At 35.0% G+C, this 20632-nt stretch overlaps 1 protein-coding gene across 2 annotated transcripts in view; it reads left to right on the forward strand.

Moving 5' to 3' along the window:
- The window catches only part of RNF128 (ring finger protein 128), a 133684-nt gene extending 113622 nt beyond the window's left edge, over positions 1–20062 (forward strand). For both annotated transcript variants that reach the window (XM_017656003.3, XM_017656002.3), the window contains exons 3-7: positions 4964–5035; positions 8342–8424; positions 9278–9374; positions 10178–10346; positions 18654–20062. In XM_017656003.3, coding sequence (XP_017511492.1) covers positions 4964–5035; positions 8342–8424; positions 9278–9374; positions 10178–10346; positions 18654–18787 — 555 coding nt within the window. In that variant the 3' untranslated portion in view covers positions 18788–20062. The remainder of the gene's footprint in view (positions 1–4963; positions 5036–8341; positions 8425–9277; positions 9375–10177; positions 10347–18653) is intronic.
- The last annotated feature ends 570 nt before the right edge of the window (positions 20063–20632 follow it).

Consider the following 20632-nt stretch of genomic DNA (forward strand, 5'->3'; position numbering starts at 1 on the left):
GAGTATTTTTGCATCTACGTTCATCATGGATATTGGTCTGTAGTTTTCTTTTTTGGTGGGGTCTTTGCCTGGTTTTGGTATTAGGGTGATGTTGGCTTCATAGAATGAGTTTGGAAGTATTCCCTCCTCTTCTATTTTTTGGAAAACTTTAAGGAGAATGGGTATTATGTCTTCTCTTTATGTCTGATAAAATTCTGAGGTAAATCCATCTGGCCCGGGGGTTTTGTTCTTGGCTAGTTTTTTGATTACTGTTTCAATTTCTTTGCTCATAATTGGTTTGTTTAACTTTTGTGTTTCTTCCTTGGTCAGTCTTGGAAGGTTGTATTTTTCTAGGAAGTTGTCCATTTCTTCTAGGTTTTCCAGCTTGTTGGCATATAGGTTTTCATAGTAGTCTTTAATAATTCTTTATATTTCTGTGGAGTCTGTCGTGATTTTTCCATTCTCGTTTTTGATTCTGTTGATGTGTTGGTTCTCTTTTTCTCTTAATAAGTTTGGCTAGAGGCTTATCTATTTTGTTTATTTTCTCAAAGAACCAGCTCTTGGTTTCATTGATTTTTTCTATTGTTTTATTCTTCTCAATTTTGTTTATTTCTTCTCTGATCTTTATTATGTCCCTCCTTCTGCAGACTTTAGGCCTCATTTGTTCTTTTCCAGTTTAGATAATTGTGATGATAGACTATTCATTTGAGATTGTTCTTCCTTCTTTAAGTGTGCCTGGATTGCTTTATACTTTCCTCTTAAGACTGCTTTCGCTGCATCCCACAGAAGTTGGGTCTTTGTGTTGTTGTTGTCATTTGTTTCCATATATTCCTTGATCTCTATTTTAATTTGTTCACTGATCCATTGATTATTTAGGAGCATGTTGTTAAGGCTCCATGTGTTTGTGAGCCTTTTTGTTTTCTTTGTAGAATTTATTTCTAGTTTTATACCTTTGTGGTCTGAAAAGTTAGTTGGTAGGATTTCAATCTTTTGGAATTTACTGAGGCTCTTTTTGTGACCTAGTATGTGATCCATTCTGGAGAATGTTCCATGTGCACTTGAGAAGAATGTGTATCCTGTTGCTTTTGGATGTAGAGTTCTATAGATGTCTATTAGGTCCATCTGTTCTAGTGTGTTTTACAGTGCCTCTGTGTCCTTACTTATTTTCTCTCCAGTGGATCTATCCTTTGGGGTGAGTGATGTGTTGAAGTCTCCTAAAATGAATGCATTGCATTCTATTTTCCCCTTTAGTTCTGTTAGTATTTGTTTCACATATGCTAGTGCTCCTGTGTTGCATGCATATATATTTAGAATGGCTATATCCTCTTGTTGGACTGACCCCTTTATCATTATGTAATGTCCTTTTTGTCTCTTGTGACTTTCTTTGTTTTGAAGTCTATTTTGTCTGGCACAAGTACTGTAACTCCTGCTTTTTTCTCCCTATTGCATGAAATATCTTTTTCCATCCCTTTCCTTTCAGTCTGTCTATGTCTTTAGGTTTGAAGTGAGTCTCTTGCAGGCAGCATATAGATGGGTCTTGTTTTTTTATCCATGCAGTGACTCTGTGTCTTTTGATTGGTCCATTCAGACCATTTACATTTAGGGTGATTATCGATAGGTATGTACTTATTGTGCCATTGTGGGCTTTAGATTCGTGGTTACCAAAGGTTCAGTGGTAATTCCCTTACTATCTAACAATCTAGTTTAATGCACTTAGTATGCCATTGCAGACACAACTTAAAGGTTCTTTTTTTTTTCTCCTTTTTCTTCCTCCTCCATTCTCTGTATATTAGGTATCATATTCTGTACTCTTTGTCTATCCCTTGGTTGGCTTTGGGGTATTTGATTTGAATTCGCATCTGCTTAGTAATTAATTGTTCTACTTTGCTGTGGTTTTATTTCCCCTCAAGATAGCTTTTTAGTCTTAGGAATACTTCCATCTACAGCTGTCCCTCCAAAATATTCTGTAGAGGTGGTTTGTGGGAGGTAAATTCTCTCAGCTTTTGCTTATCTGAAAACTGTTTAATCCCTCCTTTAAATTTAAATTATAACCTTGCCAGGTAGAGTATTGGTCATTCAAGGACCTTCTGTTTCATTGCATTAAATATATTATTCCACTCTCTTCCGGCCTCTAAGGTTTCTGTTGAGAAATCTGATGATAACCTGATGGGTTTTCATTTGTATGTGATCTTTTTTCTTTCTCTAGCTGCTTTTAAAAGTCTGTCCTTATCCTTGATCTTTGCCATTTTAATTATTATATGTCTTGGTGTTGTCTTCCTTGGGTCCCTTGTGGTGGGAGATCTGTGCACCTCCATGGCCTGAGAGCTATCTCCTTCCCCAGACTGGGGAAATTTTCAGCAGTTACCTCCTAAGTAACCCTTTCTATCTGTTTTTCTCTTTCTTCTTCTTCTGGAACCCCTATAATGCAAATATTGTTCCATTCAGATTGGTTACAGAGTTCTCTCATTATTCTTTCATTCTGAGAGATCTGTTTTTCTCTCTGTGCCTTTGTATTTCTCTTCTCTGATTTCTATTCCATTTACTATCTCTTCTACTACATTTAATCTGCTTTTAAATCCCTCCATTGTATGTTTCATTTCAGATATGGAATTTCTTAATGATTAATTTCCATCCTAAATTCATCCCTGAGTTCTTGCATATGTTTCTGTACCTCCATGACCATGTTTATGTTTTTTATTTTGAACTCTCTTGCAGGAAGATTGGTGAGTTTCATTTCATTTGGTCCTTTTTCTGGGTTTTGTGAGATTTTAGTTTGAACCAGGTTCCTTTGACATTTCATATTTATATGTAGCACCCTCTAGTGCCCAGAAGCTCTAGTCTTTGGAGCTGCTCAGCCCCTGGAGTGAGGTTGGGGGTTACAGGTGAGTGGCGCTGGTGCCTGGGGGAAGGAAAGAGCTGTTTCCTGCTTCCCAGCTGCAGTGCCTGTCTCCAGTGTCAGAGCCAGTGGGCCGAGCACACAGGTGTAAGCCTCTGTGCTTTGTGTCTGTAGCTGACATAGGCAGGGCCTCCATCTGGCTGGCCTGTTGCCAGCACAGTGACTGCCAGTTTGCAAGCCAGTACCAGCAGGGCAGGAGGAAGGCACAGCAGACTGCATACCACTGTGGGGGGCCTCGGAGCTGGTAGCCAGCCAGGAGGATGGAGCGCCTGAAGCTCCTGAATGTTCCCAACCTGCTGGGCAGAGCACGCCCAGACAACCTTGTCCACCTATCCCTTCTCCCGCGCAGCAAGCTCTGTGCCAACCCTGCCCCTTCAGCAGCCCTCTCGCTGCCAGTGAAGCCTCTCAGACTGCTGGCCTTTCCTTTGTCCCAGAGCGGCCAGATGTGGATCCCTGTCCTCCACAAATGGCTGGAATCTCAGTCTCTCAATATTCCACCTCTCTTAGCTTTCCAACCCCACTAATCTCCAAAGCACCATGCAATGTAGGTTTGTGCTCCCTAAGCAGATTTCCAGGGCTGGGTGTTCACCAGTCCTAGGCTTCCACCTCCTCCCCTCTCCATTTCTCTTCCTCCTGCTGGTGATCTGGGATGGGGGAAGGACTTGGGTTCCACCAGATTAAGGCTTTGGTATGTTACCCTGTTTCGTGAGGGCTGCTCTGTTCTCCAGGTGTATGCAATCTGGTGCAGCCTTCTTTCCTGTTGCTCTTTTAGGATTAGTTGTATTAACTATATTTTCATATTATATGTAGTTTGGGGAGGAGTTCTCACCTCTCATGCTGCCATCTTGAATTGATCTTCCCCATTGATTTTTTAAGCCAGGTATTTTGGGAGCTTGTTTGTCCTGTGCAGGACCTAGGGTTTAGCCCTGTTGTGGACCACAGACTCCTCGCTTCTCAAAAAATGTCTATGTTTTTGAGATTCCCTCCCAACTGTCAGTCACCACACCTGTGGTGGGGTGTTTTGATTTGTGTTGTTTTTTGGTGAGACTGTGTGTCTCTTCCTCTCTTCCTCATTTTGATGCTGCCCTTTTATCTTTGCTGTTGAGACTGTTAATCTAGTTTTAATGTCTTTTTTCAGAGGAATTTAGTCCATATGTAGTTGTAAATTTGTTATGTCTCTGGGAGAAGGTGAGTTCAGGATCTCCCCACACTGCCATCTTGAACACCCAACTTCACTTCTGATTGATTCAATTCTGTATAATATTTCAGTTCTTATTCCCTAAATGAGCCTTGGGCTTGCTTTTGTATTTAGGTATAGTTCAGTGAAACAAAAAAATTCTTACCATTCTTCAGAATTTATCCTAATTATAAGACAATATTGGTTATAAATAGCAATTTTTTCCTAATACCAAAGAACACTGTAATGATTAATTAGTATTGCCTTCATTTTATAGATGAGTAAACAGGCTAAAAGATCTAATTCTTTTTCAGGACTATTTACTTATAAGTGACAAATTCAGATTTTGAATGTAGGTTCATTTGAATTCAAATTCTCTGCACCATCTATCAAGATACAATTCATAAAAGAAATTGAAAAAATTGAAAAAAATGCACCCTAAGGTCCTCTGAGCTTGAAAATAGGGAAAGTGCTTTGAAAATTCATAGCATCTGAATCCATTTGGAATACAGACATGTATCTTTACCATTGCAGCACAAAAGTGCTGTTTAAGAAGTTAGGGGCATATAGTAAATGAAAAGTAACATTAATTTGAAAAACCCTGCCTGATATTAGTTAAGTGGGACATTAATTATGGTTAATTACATTTTATCTTTTGAAATTCATTCATACATGACTTCTACTTGATAAATTTCCTCTCTACCTTTTCCATTCCATTTCTTTTGAAGATAGTTTTTTAATGTCTGCTGTTTATTTATTTTTATTGAAGTATAGTTGATATACAATATTATATTGGTTTCAAGTATAAAACATAGTGATTCAATAGCTATACATTATTAAATCCTTACCCCAAGTGGTGTAGTTACTATCTGTCAACGTACAAAGAGTAATGCCTGCTATTTATATTACAGAGACAATTAAAGGCAGATGCCAAAAAAGCCATTGGAAGGCTTCGACTGCATACACTGAAACAAGGAGACAAGGTGCATCTATGACTTTTAAGCTATTTGTTTTAAAGCAATGCTACTTTAAAGCTAAGTATTCCTTCAAAGTGTGCTTTTCTTTGGAATTTATCAATCTTACTGACTTTTTATCTATTTGATGCTGGAAGTAGGCTTTATAATGGCCCCCAAAGAGATCTAGGTCCTAATCCCTGGAACCTGTAAATGTTACCTTATATAGCAAAAAGAACTTTGCAGATGTGATTAAGTTAAAGATCTTGAGACAGGGAGATTATCCTGTATTACCAGGTGGGTTCTAAATATAATCACAGCTTCATTATAAGAAGGAGGAAAAGGGAGATTTGACTGCAGTACAGTAGGAAATATGGCAATGGAAGCAAAAGGTTGGAGTGGTGCAAGAAAGGGACCATGAGCCAAGTAATACAGCCTCTAGAAACTGGAAAAGTTAAGGAAAGGGATTCTCCCCTGAAGCCTCCGAAGGAACACAGCACTGCCAACACCTTGATTTTTAAACTTCTGATTTCCAAAACACTAAGAGAATAAATCACAGTTATTTTAAGCACTGAGCTGTGGTAGTTTGTTACAGCAAAACAGGAAATTAATACAATGCTTTAATACAACTTCACTTGAACATCCATTTTCAGATTTAGCATAGCTGAAAAACTACTACCAAGGTGTAAAACATATAAAAAATATAGAACTTATTGAAATAAAAACTACCATTTATAAGAGCACTAAAACCATTAAATAGTTAGAAATCTCACAGAAATGTATAAGATCTATATGCTGAAAACTGTAAAATACCAATGAAAGAAAGAAATGAAAAGAGGACCTCAATAAATGGAGTATACAATATTCATGGGTCAGAAGACTCACTGTTGCCAAGATGCCAATTTTTCCCAAACTAATCTATAGATTCAGTGTAGATTCAATCAAAATCCTTGTGGGATCTTTTATAGAAGTTGAAAAATTGATTCTAAGTTTATATGGAAAAGTAAAAAACTAAATTAACCAAAACAATTTTGATAAAGCAGAACAAATTTGGATGACTCCTATTACCTGATTTGCAGAATTATTTTAAAGCTACAGTAGTGAATATGGTGTGGTATTGGAGAAGGTATAGACCTTTAGATAAATGGAACAGAAGAGAGAATTTAGAAATAGACCAATTGATTTTTGGCAAAGGTACAAAGACAATTCAATGAACAAAGGGTAGCCAATTGTTGGCTCTCCATATGCAATGACTGGATATCCTTATGTAAAAAAAATGAACCTTAATCCATACATCCTACCCTCTGTAAAAATTAACTCAATGGATCACAGCCTTAAATATAAAACCTAGAACTATGAAATTTTTAGAAGAAAACTTTGGAGAAAAGTATCTTCACGACTGGGGTTAGGCAAAGATTATTTAGATAAGACATTATCAACAAGTCCATTAAAGAAAACAAATGAGAAATTTGACTGTCAAAATTAAGAACTTTGGTCTTTTGAAAGACATTGTTAAGAAAATGAAAAGACAAGCCACAGATGGGGCAAAAATATTGGCAAACTATGTACCTAATAAAATACTGTATCCAGAATATATAAAAGACCCTCAAAACTCAACAGTAAGGAAATGAACAACCTGAAGAAAAATGGACAAAATAGAAATTTTACCAAAGAAAATACAGTTGAGCCTTGAACAATGCATACATCAGGGGTGACAAACTTCCAAGCAGTTGAAAATCCACATCTTAACTTTTGACTCCCCAAAAACTTAACTACTAATAGCCAACTGCTTACTTTATGGTAGTAACTAGTATAGAAAATATCTACATATGTTTTATATATTCACGACATATTTAACTTTTTCTTAATTTTTTCAATATTTCTAGGCTATATGTTTCATCTATGAGTTTTTTCAAATTGTCTCAAACCTCAAAAAAAATTTCCAACTTATTTGTTATAAAAAATCTGCATATATGTGGACCTGTGCAGCTCAAAACTGTTTTGCTCAAGAGTCAACTGTATATGAACGGCAGAAAAGTACATAAAAAGGTGCTCAACATTATTAATCAATAGCAAAATGCAAATTAAAACCACAATGAGATACCACAGCACATTCATTAGAATGTCTAAAACCAATACCACTTAGAATACCAAGAGCTGGCCAGATGTGGAACTGAACTGTCGTGAATTTGCTGGTGATAATGCAATGTACAGCCAGTTTGAAAAACAGTTTGGCAGTTCTTTATGAAGTCAAAAATACACTTTCCAAAGAACCCAGGAATTTGACTACTAGATATTTACTCTAGAGGGAAAATATATGCCCACATAAAAATTTGTACACAATTATGGAAGCTTTACGCATGATTACCCAAAGCTGGAAAGAACCCACATGTCCTTTAAATGGTGACTGAGTAAGCAAACTGGTACATCCATATCAGGTTATTTTATTTAGCAATAAGAAGGAGGGGTGAACCTACCAATACATAAAAGGGTCTGGATGAATCTCAAATGCATTATGTTAAGTGAAAGAAGCCAGACTCAAAGGCTATATAATGCACAGTTCCATTTACAGGACATTCTGGAAGAGCCAAAACTATAGTAACAGAAAACATATCAGTGGTTGCCAGAGGGTGGGAATGAGAGGAGGGGTTAACTGCAAGGGGGTGTAGAGGAATTTGTTGGGGTAATAGAACTATTCTATATATCTTGATTATGGTGGATACTAAGTGACTGCATGTTTTTCTAAACTTGCAGCACTGTATACTAACACAGTGAATTTTACTGCATATGAATAATAGCTTATTTTGTAAGGGGAAAATGTAGCTATAAAACACATACAAATGGTGTATTTTGTAAATTCTAAAACCAGGAAAAATAGTTTAAATTAGTGCTATGTTTCTCTTTGTTCTGTTCCTCTTTTGGTTGACTTTATTTTACCTTTTGTAAGTCTAAATAATTATATTTTATTTTCAAATTTCAATTATATAATACAATGTTATCAACTGTAGTCACTGTGTTTTACATTAGATCCTCAGGTCTTACCCAAAGCTGAAAGTTTGTACTCTTTTACCAATTTCTCCCTATTTCCCTATCTCCCCCAGCCCCTCAGCAACTATTTTCTACTCTCGATTTCTTTAAGTTTGATATTTTTTTTGTTCTACTTAATTCTAAATATTTTAAATCACTTTCTGAAACATAGCCACTTAGTGAAGTGATATAATGCTACTCTTTCTATAGGAATTTATGCAATTTAAATATATTTATATTCTGATTTTGCTCTGCAGTTTAATGTATGTTTTCTTATCCATCAGAGTAACAAAAACTATTTGCTCATAGGAAATTGGCCCTGATGGCGATAGTTGTGCTGTATGTATTGAACTATATAAACCAAATGATTTGGTGCGCATTTTAACCTGCAAGTAAGTTTGAATTTTTTTATATCATCAGTAAGAATAACTGATTTACAAAAATGATTGTAATAGGGGAAACTATTTTGGGTGCTTCCAAACTGATGTAAAGAAAATGTTTATTTTTAACTTATTTTCATTTAAATATATATGAACATTTTTAATATCATTGAAATTAGTACAAAGCTAATTATGTAAAGTTTCCATAACCTGAAACAATTTAGAAAGTAGTTCCATATAAAACTGAGAACGTAGCCAGCACCACAATTTTATACATGTAGTACTGGATTATTTAATTTAAAATCATTCTAACAACCTTACTGAGCAAAAAAAATAAACTTTTGAGCTCCTATTTGGAAATCTTCATTCTTTAGTTTTTTATTATCCCATTCCTGACAGTAGTTCTTAACACTCTTTCTTTTAGCTACTTAATAGTGGTGTTCTTGGAACATATCACATTGCCTACAGTATCTGCATTATGTTGTACTCAGTACTATATTGTACTGTATTATTGGAATGACTAACTGTACCATTTTATAGTTAGGGAATGAAAAGATAATAAACGTCTGCAAAACTGAACAGTCTTCACTCAAGTAACATCAAGTCATTTTTCAAGTAATTAGTGTTGAAAGTAGTCTTTTCAAAGCTAAGGTAATGAGGCTTTTATATTTAAAGTTACTGTGTTACGAAATTTCCAAATTTTATCTCTGTGGCTCCTTCTTAGTATTTATGCTGTAATGGTGTGCTTAAAAGAAAAAAAAAGGGTATCCATTAAAAGATAAGTAAAATTACAGGGTAACATGTTAGTATATTAGGCAAAGTGTTGTCGTTACAACTGATAACTATGTGTTTTTTCCTTCATTAGCCACATTTTCCATAAGACATGTGTTGACCCATGGCTGTTAGAACACAGGACTTGCCCCATGTGCAAATGTGACATACTCAAAGCTTTGGGAATTGCGGTAAATACTGCTAAACTATTTACATGAAGGAACTTAAGCAATGTGCTGTTTATGTACCTGGGCCTTCAGGAAAATAGCATCCTTAGTTTTTAGCTATCTAATGGGCTAAACTTATAATTTATACCAAAATTGGACCTATTTGCATCATAGTGACAGCAAGGTGCATGTTGGACCACCCCCATTTTCCTTCTTCCTCCCTCTCCTCAAATGAATTTATTATGTGGTCAGAATCTGAAGTGGTGATCATGTAAACTATCAACTTGCTGTTTTTTACTCTCTTATTGCATAGGAACCAAGCTTGTAGTGAAACAAGCATGTCTAGTCTGAGAAAGTACAATAAATATTAAATTATAATTCTATTCAGTAAATGAATAAAAACGACCTATTTCATAGTACATTCCATAGAAAGTCGAGCTCAGCAAAATCTTCCTGACTTGAGGAGATACATAGATGACAGTAATACTCAATTCTTCTAAGGAAGGTCAAGAGATTTATTTATTTATTTGTTTGTTTTGAGTGCCTACCTTGTACCAGGTATCATATTATGAAGTGGTGGGATCACCCAGATGAACATGTCAGATGTGAAGGCAATCTGCCCGTAACATATTTCATCCCATTGGCAGACAGACCCAGTTACTCCAGCTGCTCTGGCTGGGACCAGCAAGATGTGATTATCAAAAAGGAATATAGGTTTAAAAGGTTAAGAAGCATTGCTCTTAATAAGTCACCTATGGAGAAACTTTGTTATGTCAAGGAAAAGCGTGTTCTCTGAGTCTTTTAATTTGTTCAAATGCTTTCCAAAGGTGGATGTTGAAGACGGATCAGTATCTTTACAAGTCCCTGGGTCAAATGAGACATCCAATAGTGCCTCTCCTCATGAAGAGGATAATCACAGTGAGACTGCATCATCTGGATATGCTTCAGTTCAGGGAGCAGAGGAACCACCTCTGGAAGAACACGTGCAGTCAGCAAGTAAGCACCATGCTGAGGGGCAACAAGTGCCCCACAAACGACCCATTGTGGACCATACACCCAGCAGAATACACCTGCTTTTTAGCATCTGTTCCATTTATCCGTTAACATAGTCCAGGTTTCTTCTAGTAACAATGATGCAACACAGCATGTACCCCTACCTAAACTTGATATACACATATTCAAATGTTCCTGAAATAGATGAAATGCATCAGGAATGGGAATTATTCACAGAAGAAAAAGACTTTTTATTGGAAAGCTTCTCTCTATGGATTTAAGTGTTGGCTTATTACCTTACAGAGGCTAAGGAAAAACTTTAAACTTTAGAAGCCACTGTTTATTTCAGATCAATAAGAAATTAAGATGAAGGAGTCTTGAAATGATAAAATAGAATTTAATAAATGAAAGTTTGATTTATACCAATTTCTCAAGAACCCATCTTTTGCGCAGATGAGAAACTGTTTAAGAATATGTGCCACCACCTGGTGATTATTTATCATGAAATGAACAAACCATGGAAACTAAAATTGTGTATATTGTTTTCAAAGTTCATGTGACTCAGTATTGCAAGTTAGTAATATCATACCAGTGGAGAAATTTTATGTAATTTTGTTACTTTTTTCCTTAGAAAGAGAAAACCACAATACAAATTATTTTCTCTTTCTTTAATTTCCAAACTTCTTAAAGGTTTTTGTTGGTTTGGTAGGTTTTTTTCCCTCAATCCTCATTTTGAGATGACCTAATTCTGGTATAAAAGTAGAAGAAAAACTAAATGTCAAGATGACTTGTGAAAGATGCAGCTTCTTAGGACATAAACCTTTGTCCTCAGTGGGCTTATCAGTGACATAGATGTAATTCCTGAAGATGTCACAAGGAATGCTATCATGCAAACACAAACCTTGTATTTCTCGTAATCTAATGTTCAGACATTTCTAGAGTACCAAGTAGTAATAAGATCTTTAATCTTTGGATTACTCTACCTGTAATAGAGAATCATTGTCTATTGCCCCAGATGATTTTTTGTTCCCGTAACCATGTGGTAATAGGATTCAGTGAAGATAAAGCAGAGTGTATAGAATAATTCAGTTTATTGCTAGGCTTGTTAAAAAGTTCCAACCTATTTTTGTATGTGTGTTTTGTTCTTCTTGTGGGGGAGTATCGCAAGCAGGACAATTTTAGCAGAGGATTTGAGAAGCAAATAGAATGAAGATCTACATTCCTACTCCTGTATTCCATAGTACTTTCCATAGAATGTATGGTAGTAACACCCACCCACACCCACCCAGGTGCCTCAAACCAGAAATAAGGAAGATTCTAGATTCTTCCCTCTTCCCTTTCCTGTTGATTCAATATCTTTTTTCTCCAATCCATTCCCTCATTTCCAATGCGAATTCCACAATCACAACTTGAGCCTCTGTCTTTTTTCTGCCATTCCTTCAACTCTTCCTCCCCCAAGAAATTGGGTAGCCCAGTCTAACTCCTATTTCTCCTATCAAACTTACCCCCCTTTGAAAAGCCTCCCTTGACTCACATGTGTGGCCCTATTGTCTGTTTCAACAGAACTCCTGTCATTTCATTTATTCCACTGAATTGTGTTAAAATTTTTAAAAGTTCCTTTGAATAGGGACAGTATCATATTATTCACTATTGTATACCTAGCATAGCCTGCCACATAGTAGATACAAATAAGTATTGAATGAATGATCACATCGAATGAATTTAATTTTATCTATGACTATGTATTACTAGTTTGGGTATCTTGCCTATTTGCCACTGATTATTATGGCAATAGTTACTTAAATAACTGTAAATATACAGTTGATTAGTTCATGTCTGTGTGTTCCATTACTGCACCAAGTCCATTAGAACACTGGTTTTCAAACTTAAGCATGCATTAAGTCATCTGGAGAGCTTGTCAAAACAGAAGGGCCACCATCAGTTTCTGACTCAGTAGGTTTGGGGTGGGGCTCAAACATTTTCATTTCTCATGCGTTCCCAGGTGTTACTGACGATGCTGGTCCAGGGACTACACTGAGAACCACTTAATAATGGCCGTAGTTCTTAACCCTGGTCCCACATTAGGATCACCCAAAGAAACATTAAACATTACTGATGCCTGGGCTCTACCCCAGAATGGTTAAGTCAGAATCAGTTAGGAGTGGGGCCCAAGCACATGTACTTTTCAATTTTTTTCATTTTAATTTTGAAATAATTTCAGGCTGACAAAAAAAATGTTTCAGAAATAGTACAAAGAATGCCCATATATCCTTCACCCAAGTTCTCCAAATGTTAACATCTTAAATGAGTATATACAATTATCAAAATCAGGAAAATAACTGATAAAATGTTAACTAGATATTTTACTCAAATTTCACCACTTGACCCACTAATGTTCTTTTTCTGTCCTGGGATCCCACACTGCATTTCCTTTTTTCTCGTTTTTTCTCTTAGCTTTATTGAGATATACTTGACATATAACATTGTGTAAGTTTAAGGCGTACAACATGATGATTTGATACACAAAAGGATTACCGTAGTAGAGTTAGTTAACAAATCCATCACCTCACATAATTATAATTTTTTGTAAACTTTTGCTATTCTCTTAGAAACTTTCAAGTTTGTAATACAGTATTGTTAACTATAGTCACCATGCTGTACATTACATCCTCTAGAACTTATGCATCTTTTAACTGGAAGTTTGTACCTTTTGACCAACATTTCCCCATTTCCTACTCCCCCCAGCTCCTGGCAACCACCATTCTACTCTCTATTTCCATGAGTTTGGCTTTTTTTTTTTAGATTACATATGTAAGTGAGATCATACAGTATTTGTCTTTCTCAGTCTGACATTTCAGTTAGCACAGTGCCCTCAAGGTCCATCCATGTTGTTGCAAGTGGCAGTATTTCCTTCTTTCTCATCACTGAGTAACATTCCATTCTCTGTGTGTGTGTGTGTATTAATAAATATACACACCACATTTTCTTTATGCATTCATCTGTCAATGGATACTTAGGTTGTTTCCATGTTTTAATTATTGTGAATGCTACAATGGATGTGGAGGAGCAGATATCTCTTCAAGATAATAATTTCATTTCCTTTGGATATATACCAAGAAGTGGGATTGCTGGATCACATGATAGTTCTAGTCTATTTTTTGATGAGCCTCCATACTGTTTTTCATAGTGGTTGTATCAAATTACATCCCCACTAACAGTGCATTAGGATTCCCTATTCTCCACATCCTTACCTACATATACCTCTTGCCTTTTTGAAAATATCTATTCTAACTAGTGTGAGGCAAGGTCTTACTGTGGTTTTGATTTGCATTTCCCTGGTGGGTAGTGATATAGAGCATGTACTTGTCAGCCATTTGCATGTATTCTTTGGAAAAATATCTATTCAGTTCCCCTGCCCCGTTGTTTAATTGGGTTATTTATTTTTCTATTTTATGGGTTCCTTATTTATTCCAGATATTCCTTATCTGGTATGTGGTTTGCAAATCTTTTCTCCATTCCATAGGTTGCCCCCTCATGCTGTTGATTCTTTCTTTTGCTATGCAGAAGCTTTATAGTTTGCTGTAGTCCCACTTGATTTTTGTTTTTGCTGCTTATGCTTTTGGTGTCATATCCAAAAAATCATTGCTAAGACCAATATCAAGTTGCTTTTAACCTATGTTTTCTTCTAGGAGTTTCATGGTTTCAGATCTTATGATTAAGTCCTTAATCCATTTTGAGTTCATTTTTGTGAGTGGTATAAGATAGGAGTCCAGTTTCATTCTATTGCATGTGAATGTCCAGTTTACCCAAAACCATTTATTGAAAAGACTGTCTTTGCCCTATTGAGTATTGTTTTCTTCCTTATCAAATATTAGTTGACTGAATATAGATGGGTTTATTTCTGGGTTCTCAATTCTGTTCCACTGATCTATGTCTCTTTTTATAGCAAAACCATACTGTTGTGATTACCACAGCTTTATAGTAGAGTTTGAAATAAATAAGTGTGATGCCTTCCACTTTATTCCTCTTTCTCAGGATTGCTTTTGCAGGCAGGGTCTTCTGTGTTCCATACAAATTTTAGGATTTTTTTCTATTTCTATGAAAAATGCCATTGGAGTTTTGATAAGGATTGCTTTGTATCTATGGATGACTTTGGTTATATGGACATTTTAACAATATTAATTCTTCTGATCCATGAATGCTGAGTATCTTGCCATTTATTTGTGTCTTCTTCAATATCTTTCATCAGTGTCTTAGAGTTTCCAGTGTAGATCTTTTACCTCCTAGGTTAAATTTATTCATAAATATTTTATTGTTTTTGATGCTATTGTAAATGGGATTTTTCTTTATTTCTCTTTCAGATATTTCATTGTTAATGTATAGAAATATAACTGATTTTCATATGTTGATTTTGCATCCTGCAACTTTACTGAATTCATTTATTAGTTTTAACAGTCTTTTGGTGAAGTCTTTGGCTCTTTCTCTATATAGGGTCATGTCATCTAGGAACAGAGAAAATTTTATTTCTTCCTTTCTGATTTGGATACCTTTTATTTCTTTTTCTTAAATTAATTGCTCTGGCTATGACTTCCAGTACTATATTGAATAAGAGTGGTGAGAGGAGGTGCCTGTGTCTTGTCTTATCCTTGATTTTAGAGGAAAAGCTTTTAGCTTTTCACTATTGTGTGTGATGTCAGCTGTGGGTTTATCATAGATGGCCTTTATTATGTTTGGGTATGTTCCTTCTATATCCAATTTGTTGAGAGGTCCTCACTGCATTTAATTGTCTCATCTTCTTAGTTCTGATCTGTGACTGGTCTTCCTTTGACTTTGTCTTTCATGACCTTGACACTTTTGGAGACTACTGGTCAGTTGTTTTGTAGAATATCCCTCAATTCGGATTTGTCTGCTGTTTCCCAATGATTAAATTCATTGTCCATTGCCCATTTCTGGCAAGAATGCCATAGAAGTGATACTATATTCTTCTCTGCCTCATATTATATAATAAGGTACATGAATGCAGAGTATCTTGCCAATTATTTGTGTCTTATTACTGTCCATGTCTTATTACTGATAGTTTTAACTTTGCTTACTTGGTTAAGGTCTTATTACTGTCCATGTCTTATTACTGATAGTTTTAACTTTGCTTACTTGGTTAAGGTCTTATTACTGTCCATGTCTTATAGTTTTAACTTTGCTTACTTGGTTAAGGTGGTGCCTGCCAAGCTTCTCTTTTTAAAGTTACTATTTTCCCTTTGTAGTTATTAATTATCTTACAGAGAGTCACTTGGAGACTATGCAAATATTCTATTTCTCATCATACTTTTACCCAGTAATTTTAGCAATCATTGATGCTTTTTGCTTACAATAATTATTACTGATGTCTGTGCCAAATGGTGATTTTCTATGTCCAGCCTCCCTTCTACATTAAGTAAGCTTCTATTTCAAGGAAAAGTTATCATCTGCCCATTTATTCAATTATTTGTTTATAATACTATGGACTCATAGATATTTCTTTTATTCTATATTATTCTCATGATTTATTCATTGTCCAGATTGTCCTAGATTTGGTCATTGGGAACTCCCTTAAGTTGGTGTCTGTTTTTTTTTTCTTCAATATGCCCTATCTTTTTTTCTACACTGCTTTACTTTTTGGCACACAAGATGTTGTAGGCCAGAGATTGGCAAAGTTTTAGGTAAAGAGGCAGATAGTAGTAAGTATTTTAGGTTTTGAAGGCCATAAATCTCTGTTGAATTTTCTTTTGGGTTTTATTGTGTTACAACCTTTTTTACAAATGAAATATAGTTTATATACAATATTATATTGGTTTCAGATTAGCAACTTAGTCATTCATCAATTATATACATTATTAAATGGTCACCATGATAAGTGTAGTTATTGTCTCTCACCACATAAACATATTATAATATTATGGGCTATATTCCCTATGTTATCCTTCCATATCTGTGACCAAATTATTTTATAATTTGGAGTTGGTACCTCTTTATCCCCTTCATGTATTTTACCTGTTCTCCCCCTTACCCCACCCCTGGCCATGGTAGCCAACCATCCATTCTCTATGATTTTGAGTCTGTTTCAGTTTAGTATGTTTATTTGTTTTGTCAATTGTCAGATTCCACATATAAGTGAAACAATATAGTATTTATCTTTTACTGACTGGCTTACTTCACTTAGCATAATACCCTCTAGGTCCATCCATGTTGTTGCAAATGGCAAGACTTCTTTTTTGTGGCTGAATAATATTCCATTGTATATATGTACCACTTCTTTATCCATTCATCTATTGATGGACACTCCAGTTGCTTCCAAATCTTAAGTATTGTAAATAATGCTGCAATAAACATAGGCGTGCATATACCTTTCTAAATTGATGATTTCCTTTTCTTCAGGTAGATTCCCAGAAGTGAATTGCTGGTTCATATGGTATTTCTATTTTTAGTTTTTTGAGAAACTTCCACAGTTTTCCACAGTGGCTATGCCAATTTGCAATCCCACCAGCAATATACAAGGGCTCCCTTTTCTCCACATCCTCCCCAACACTTGTTATTTCTTGTCTTGTTGATACTATCCATTCTGACTGGTATGAGGTGATATCTCATTGTAGTGTTGATTTGCATTTCCCTGATGATTAGTGATGTTGAGCATCTTTTCATGTGTCTGTTGACCACCTGTACATCTTTGTTGGAAAAATGGCTTCTCAGGTCCTCTGCCCATTTTCTAATTGGGTTGTTTGTGGGGTTTTTTGATGTTGAGTTGTATGAGTTTTTAGTATATTTTTGATATTAGCCCTTTATCAGATATATCATTGGCAAATATATTCTCCCATACAGTAGGTTGCTTTTTTATTTTGTTGATGGTTTCCTTTGCTGTGCAGTAGCTTTTTAGTTACATGTAGTTCTGCTTGTTTGTTTTTGCTTTTGTTTTCCTTGCCTAGAGACATACATCCAGAAGAGAATTGATAATGTTGATGTTCAAGAGTTTACTACCTATGTTTTTTTCTAGGAGTTTTATAGTTTCAGTTCTTACATTTAGGTCTTTTAACCCATTTCAAGTTTATTTTTATGTATGGTGTAAGACAATGATTCATTTTCATTCTTTTGCACATAGCTGTCCAGTTTTCCCAACACCATTTATTGAAGAGACTGTCATACAACCTTAAAGACGTGAAAACCACTTGTAGCTATTGATTTGGCTTTCAGGCTTCAGTTAGCTGACCCCTTGGCTAGAATCTAAGTTAATCCTGTACTCTCCTTGCCCAAGCCCTAGAATCAGCCATTTCTCCGGGGGGGGGGGGGGTACCTTTTATGGAGAATAATACTGCAAAACCAAGATCTGGGGACTAGGTATATCAATGAGTATATTATTGCTATTGGGTGTCATTGATCTTAGCCCTTTCAATGAAAAAAGCTAGGAAATAGGTATATGTATTCACACAAACATACATATCAGTATCCATCTATCCATCCAAAAAACAGTAAGCTTAATACATCTGATTTCAATCTGACACCACAGAGTTTATTCTAGCCTTCTCCTTTTCTTATTTGTAACTCCTTTTTCTGTCAGTGAAATACTAGACTCTCATTATCCATATGAAATTTATTTATTATTTGTTCAATTCTGCAATGCACATAAAATAGTTTCAACATTGCTAACTCATACTCCTGTGAGAAACAATTTCACTAATTATGTAGTTCTTTTTCTTTTTATCATTATAGAATATAATCAAAATACTATTTTCCAAAGTTATTTATGTTAGTTCTTTACTTCCCCACTCTTTTTAGGATGGTTCTGTTTCATTTGTACCATAATTATGTTCATTTGCTACTGTTTGTATTCCATTTTCGTAACTGCCCCAAACTTCCTGGATTTTTTTTTTAGCCTGCCTGTCTGTGTGTACATCTGTCTTTGTATTTCTCTCTATATATGAAAAAGTATACAGCATTTTTTCAAATGCCCAGATGATTGAATTGTGAAGTCGCATTTAGAACTGCTGTAATTAGGATAGAGAAGAAGCAGAAGACATAACTTTTTGCTCTTAAGGAGGCTAAAGTCTAGGTAGAAGCACATATGTGAATCCAAAAAAAGAGTAATTGTAAATCAATATAAAAATGTCATATGTGCTTTATATAAGATATAGCATATACCATGTAATTATTAAAAGAACAGGGAATGCATGCGTAAGAGTATGATGGAGTTAGACAAGAAAAGGTTCTTAGACATGAGTGTTGAATTTTGACTTAAAGAAGAGAGGAGTGAAAGCATCCTAAAATTGTCATTTCTTTTTAAAGATGAAAATTTACAGCTGGTAAACCATGAGGCAAGTTCCATGGCAGTGGATGTTGTTCCTCATGTTGACAACCCAACTTTTGAAGAAGATGAAACTCCTGATCAAGAGACTGCTGTTCGAGAAATTAAATCATAAAATCTGTGTCAATAGAAAACTTGAACTTTTAGTAATAACAGAACTGCCAATCGGGGCCTAGTTTGCTATTAATGAACTGGATAAACAATCAAATAAGGATGATAATGAAAGTGCTGAGATGATTAATATTATGCTATAGTTAAATGGCTTAAATATTTAATCTCTTAACTTTTTTCCACAAACTCATTATAATGTTTTTCATAGGCAAGTTTCCTCTCAATAGTGATAGCAATGTTTTTAAACAAAACTCTCTTCAAATAGTCATGTTTTCCATTTATAACAATTTCTTATAAAAACACATTGCTTTTCAAATGTGGAGTAGCTATAATCACTTTATTTTATGATAGTATCTTAATTAAAAATAATGCTACTTTAGCTTGGGCTACATGTGTCAGGGTTTTTCTCCAGGTGCTTATATTGATCTGGAATTGTAGTGTAAAAAGCAATGCAAACTTAGGCTAGTACTTCATGAAATATCTATTTAAGCTACATTCAGTTGATAGAACAAGATTAAAGCAAAATATCCATTTTAACTATTTCTTGTTTTTAAAATTAGGCTAAATGTATTTCATGTGAGTGTCAAGCATAGTTAATCAGAGAATATGGACTGGACTGGATTGATTGGTATATTAATGACACCAATTTGCCACAAAATTATAGACAAAAAGTTTCCTTCCAAAAATGCTGTAGAAGTATTTCTCAAACTTATAAGATTTCTCAAAAGCAGAATATATAAATTATCACAGTATTTGAAAATTATAATAAGTCACACAAAAATTGGTAATTGATCTTTGTGTATGAATCTACAGAAATCAGTCTGTAGAAAATGTTTTCCAAACAATGCTGACTTTGAAAATTGAGTCTACATTTTCCCTAAATGGACTAAAATTATATTAGGTAAACTACAATTCTGTCCATGTAGCTACAAATTTTGTGAATGCATTTTCTCGGTGTTTGAAAAAGAATAGAGGGTGGAGAATCCCAGGTGCCTTAATATAAAGTTTGAAGCTTCATCCACCAAAGTTAAATAGAGCTATTTAAAAATGCACTTTATTTGTATTCTGTGTGGCTTATCTTTGGTTTTAGAGTTTTGTTTCCAGTGCATATTTCAGGAGAATTTAGGCAAACGCAGAACAGACATGTATTTTTGTTTGCTAAACATAGAATGTATAAAACCATTGCATTCTTGTACACTGATTTGAAATGCTGTAAATACATCCCGATTTGTATTGATTCTCTTTAAATATAAAATGTAAATAAAATATTCCAATGAGAGTTTGTGCCTGATGTTAGCTGTCATGTACTAACTTTTCATATATGCTTGGATTTGGGGGAGAAATGGTTGGATGTAAATGCTCATTAGTATATTTGATCATTAAAAACTAAAACATTAGTATGATATATATTTACATATTTTATTACATAGATGGTGCCATTGTAATATAACTAAACCTACCTATGAATTATTTTTAAATGTCAGCAAGGTAAATAATGAGGTTGACCACGGGTAATATAAGATTAGAAAAAGACCTTGATGCCAGTCTGTGTTTCTACTACCCAAGACATAAGGCCATTTTTTTTTTACTTCAAAGTTTTCTTTTCCTTCAGCCTTGTCTTGGGCAGTATAATTGTTAGGATGCTGTTAATGAGTTAAGTGCATCTTCCTTTTATCAAACATGTTAAGAATAAACAGGTGCTTGGAATACCTCAGAATCATGATTATCAAACCAGGATACCTATATGTTTTATGTGGCAATATGCCAGGTATGTATGTGTGTGATGCCACACAATAAACTTGACCTATATTCTTAAAGAGTTCATTTCAAGTTTTGTGAGGGTTCTTTT

Source organism: Manis javanica, chromosome X, assembly GCF_040802235.1.
Source record: "Manis javanica isolate MJ-LG chromosome X, MJ_LKY, whole genome shotgun sequence".
Taxonomy (NCBI): domain Eukaryota; kingdom Metazoa; phylum Chordata; class Mammalia; order Pholidota; family Manidae; genus Manis; species Manis javanica.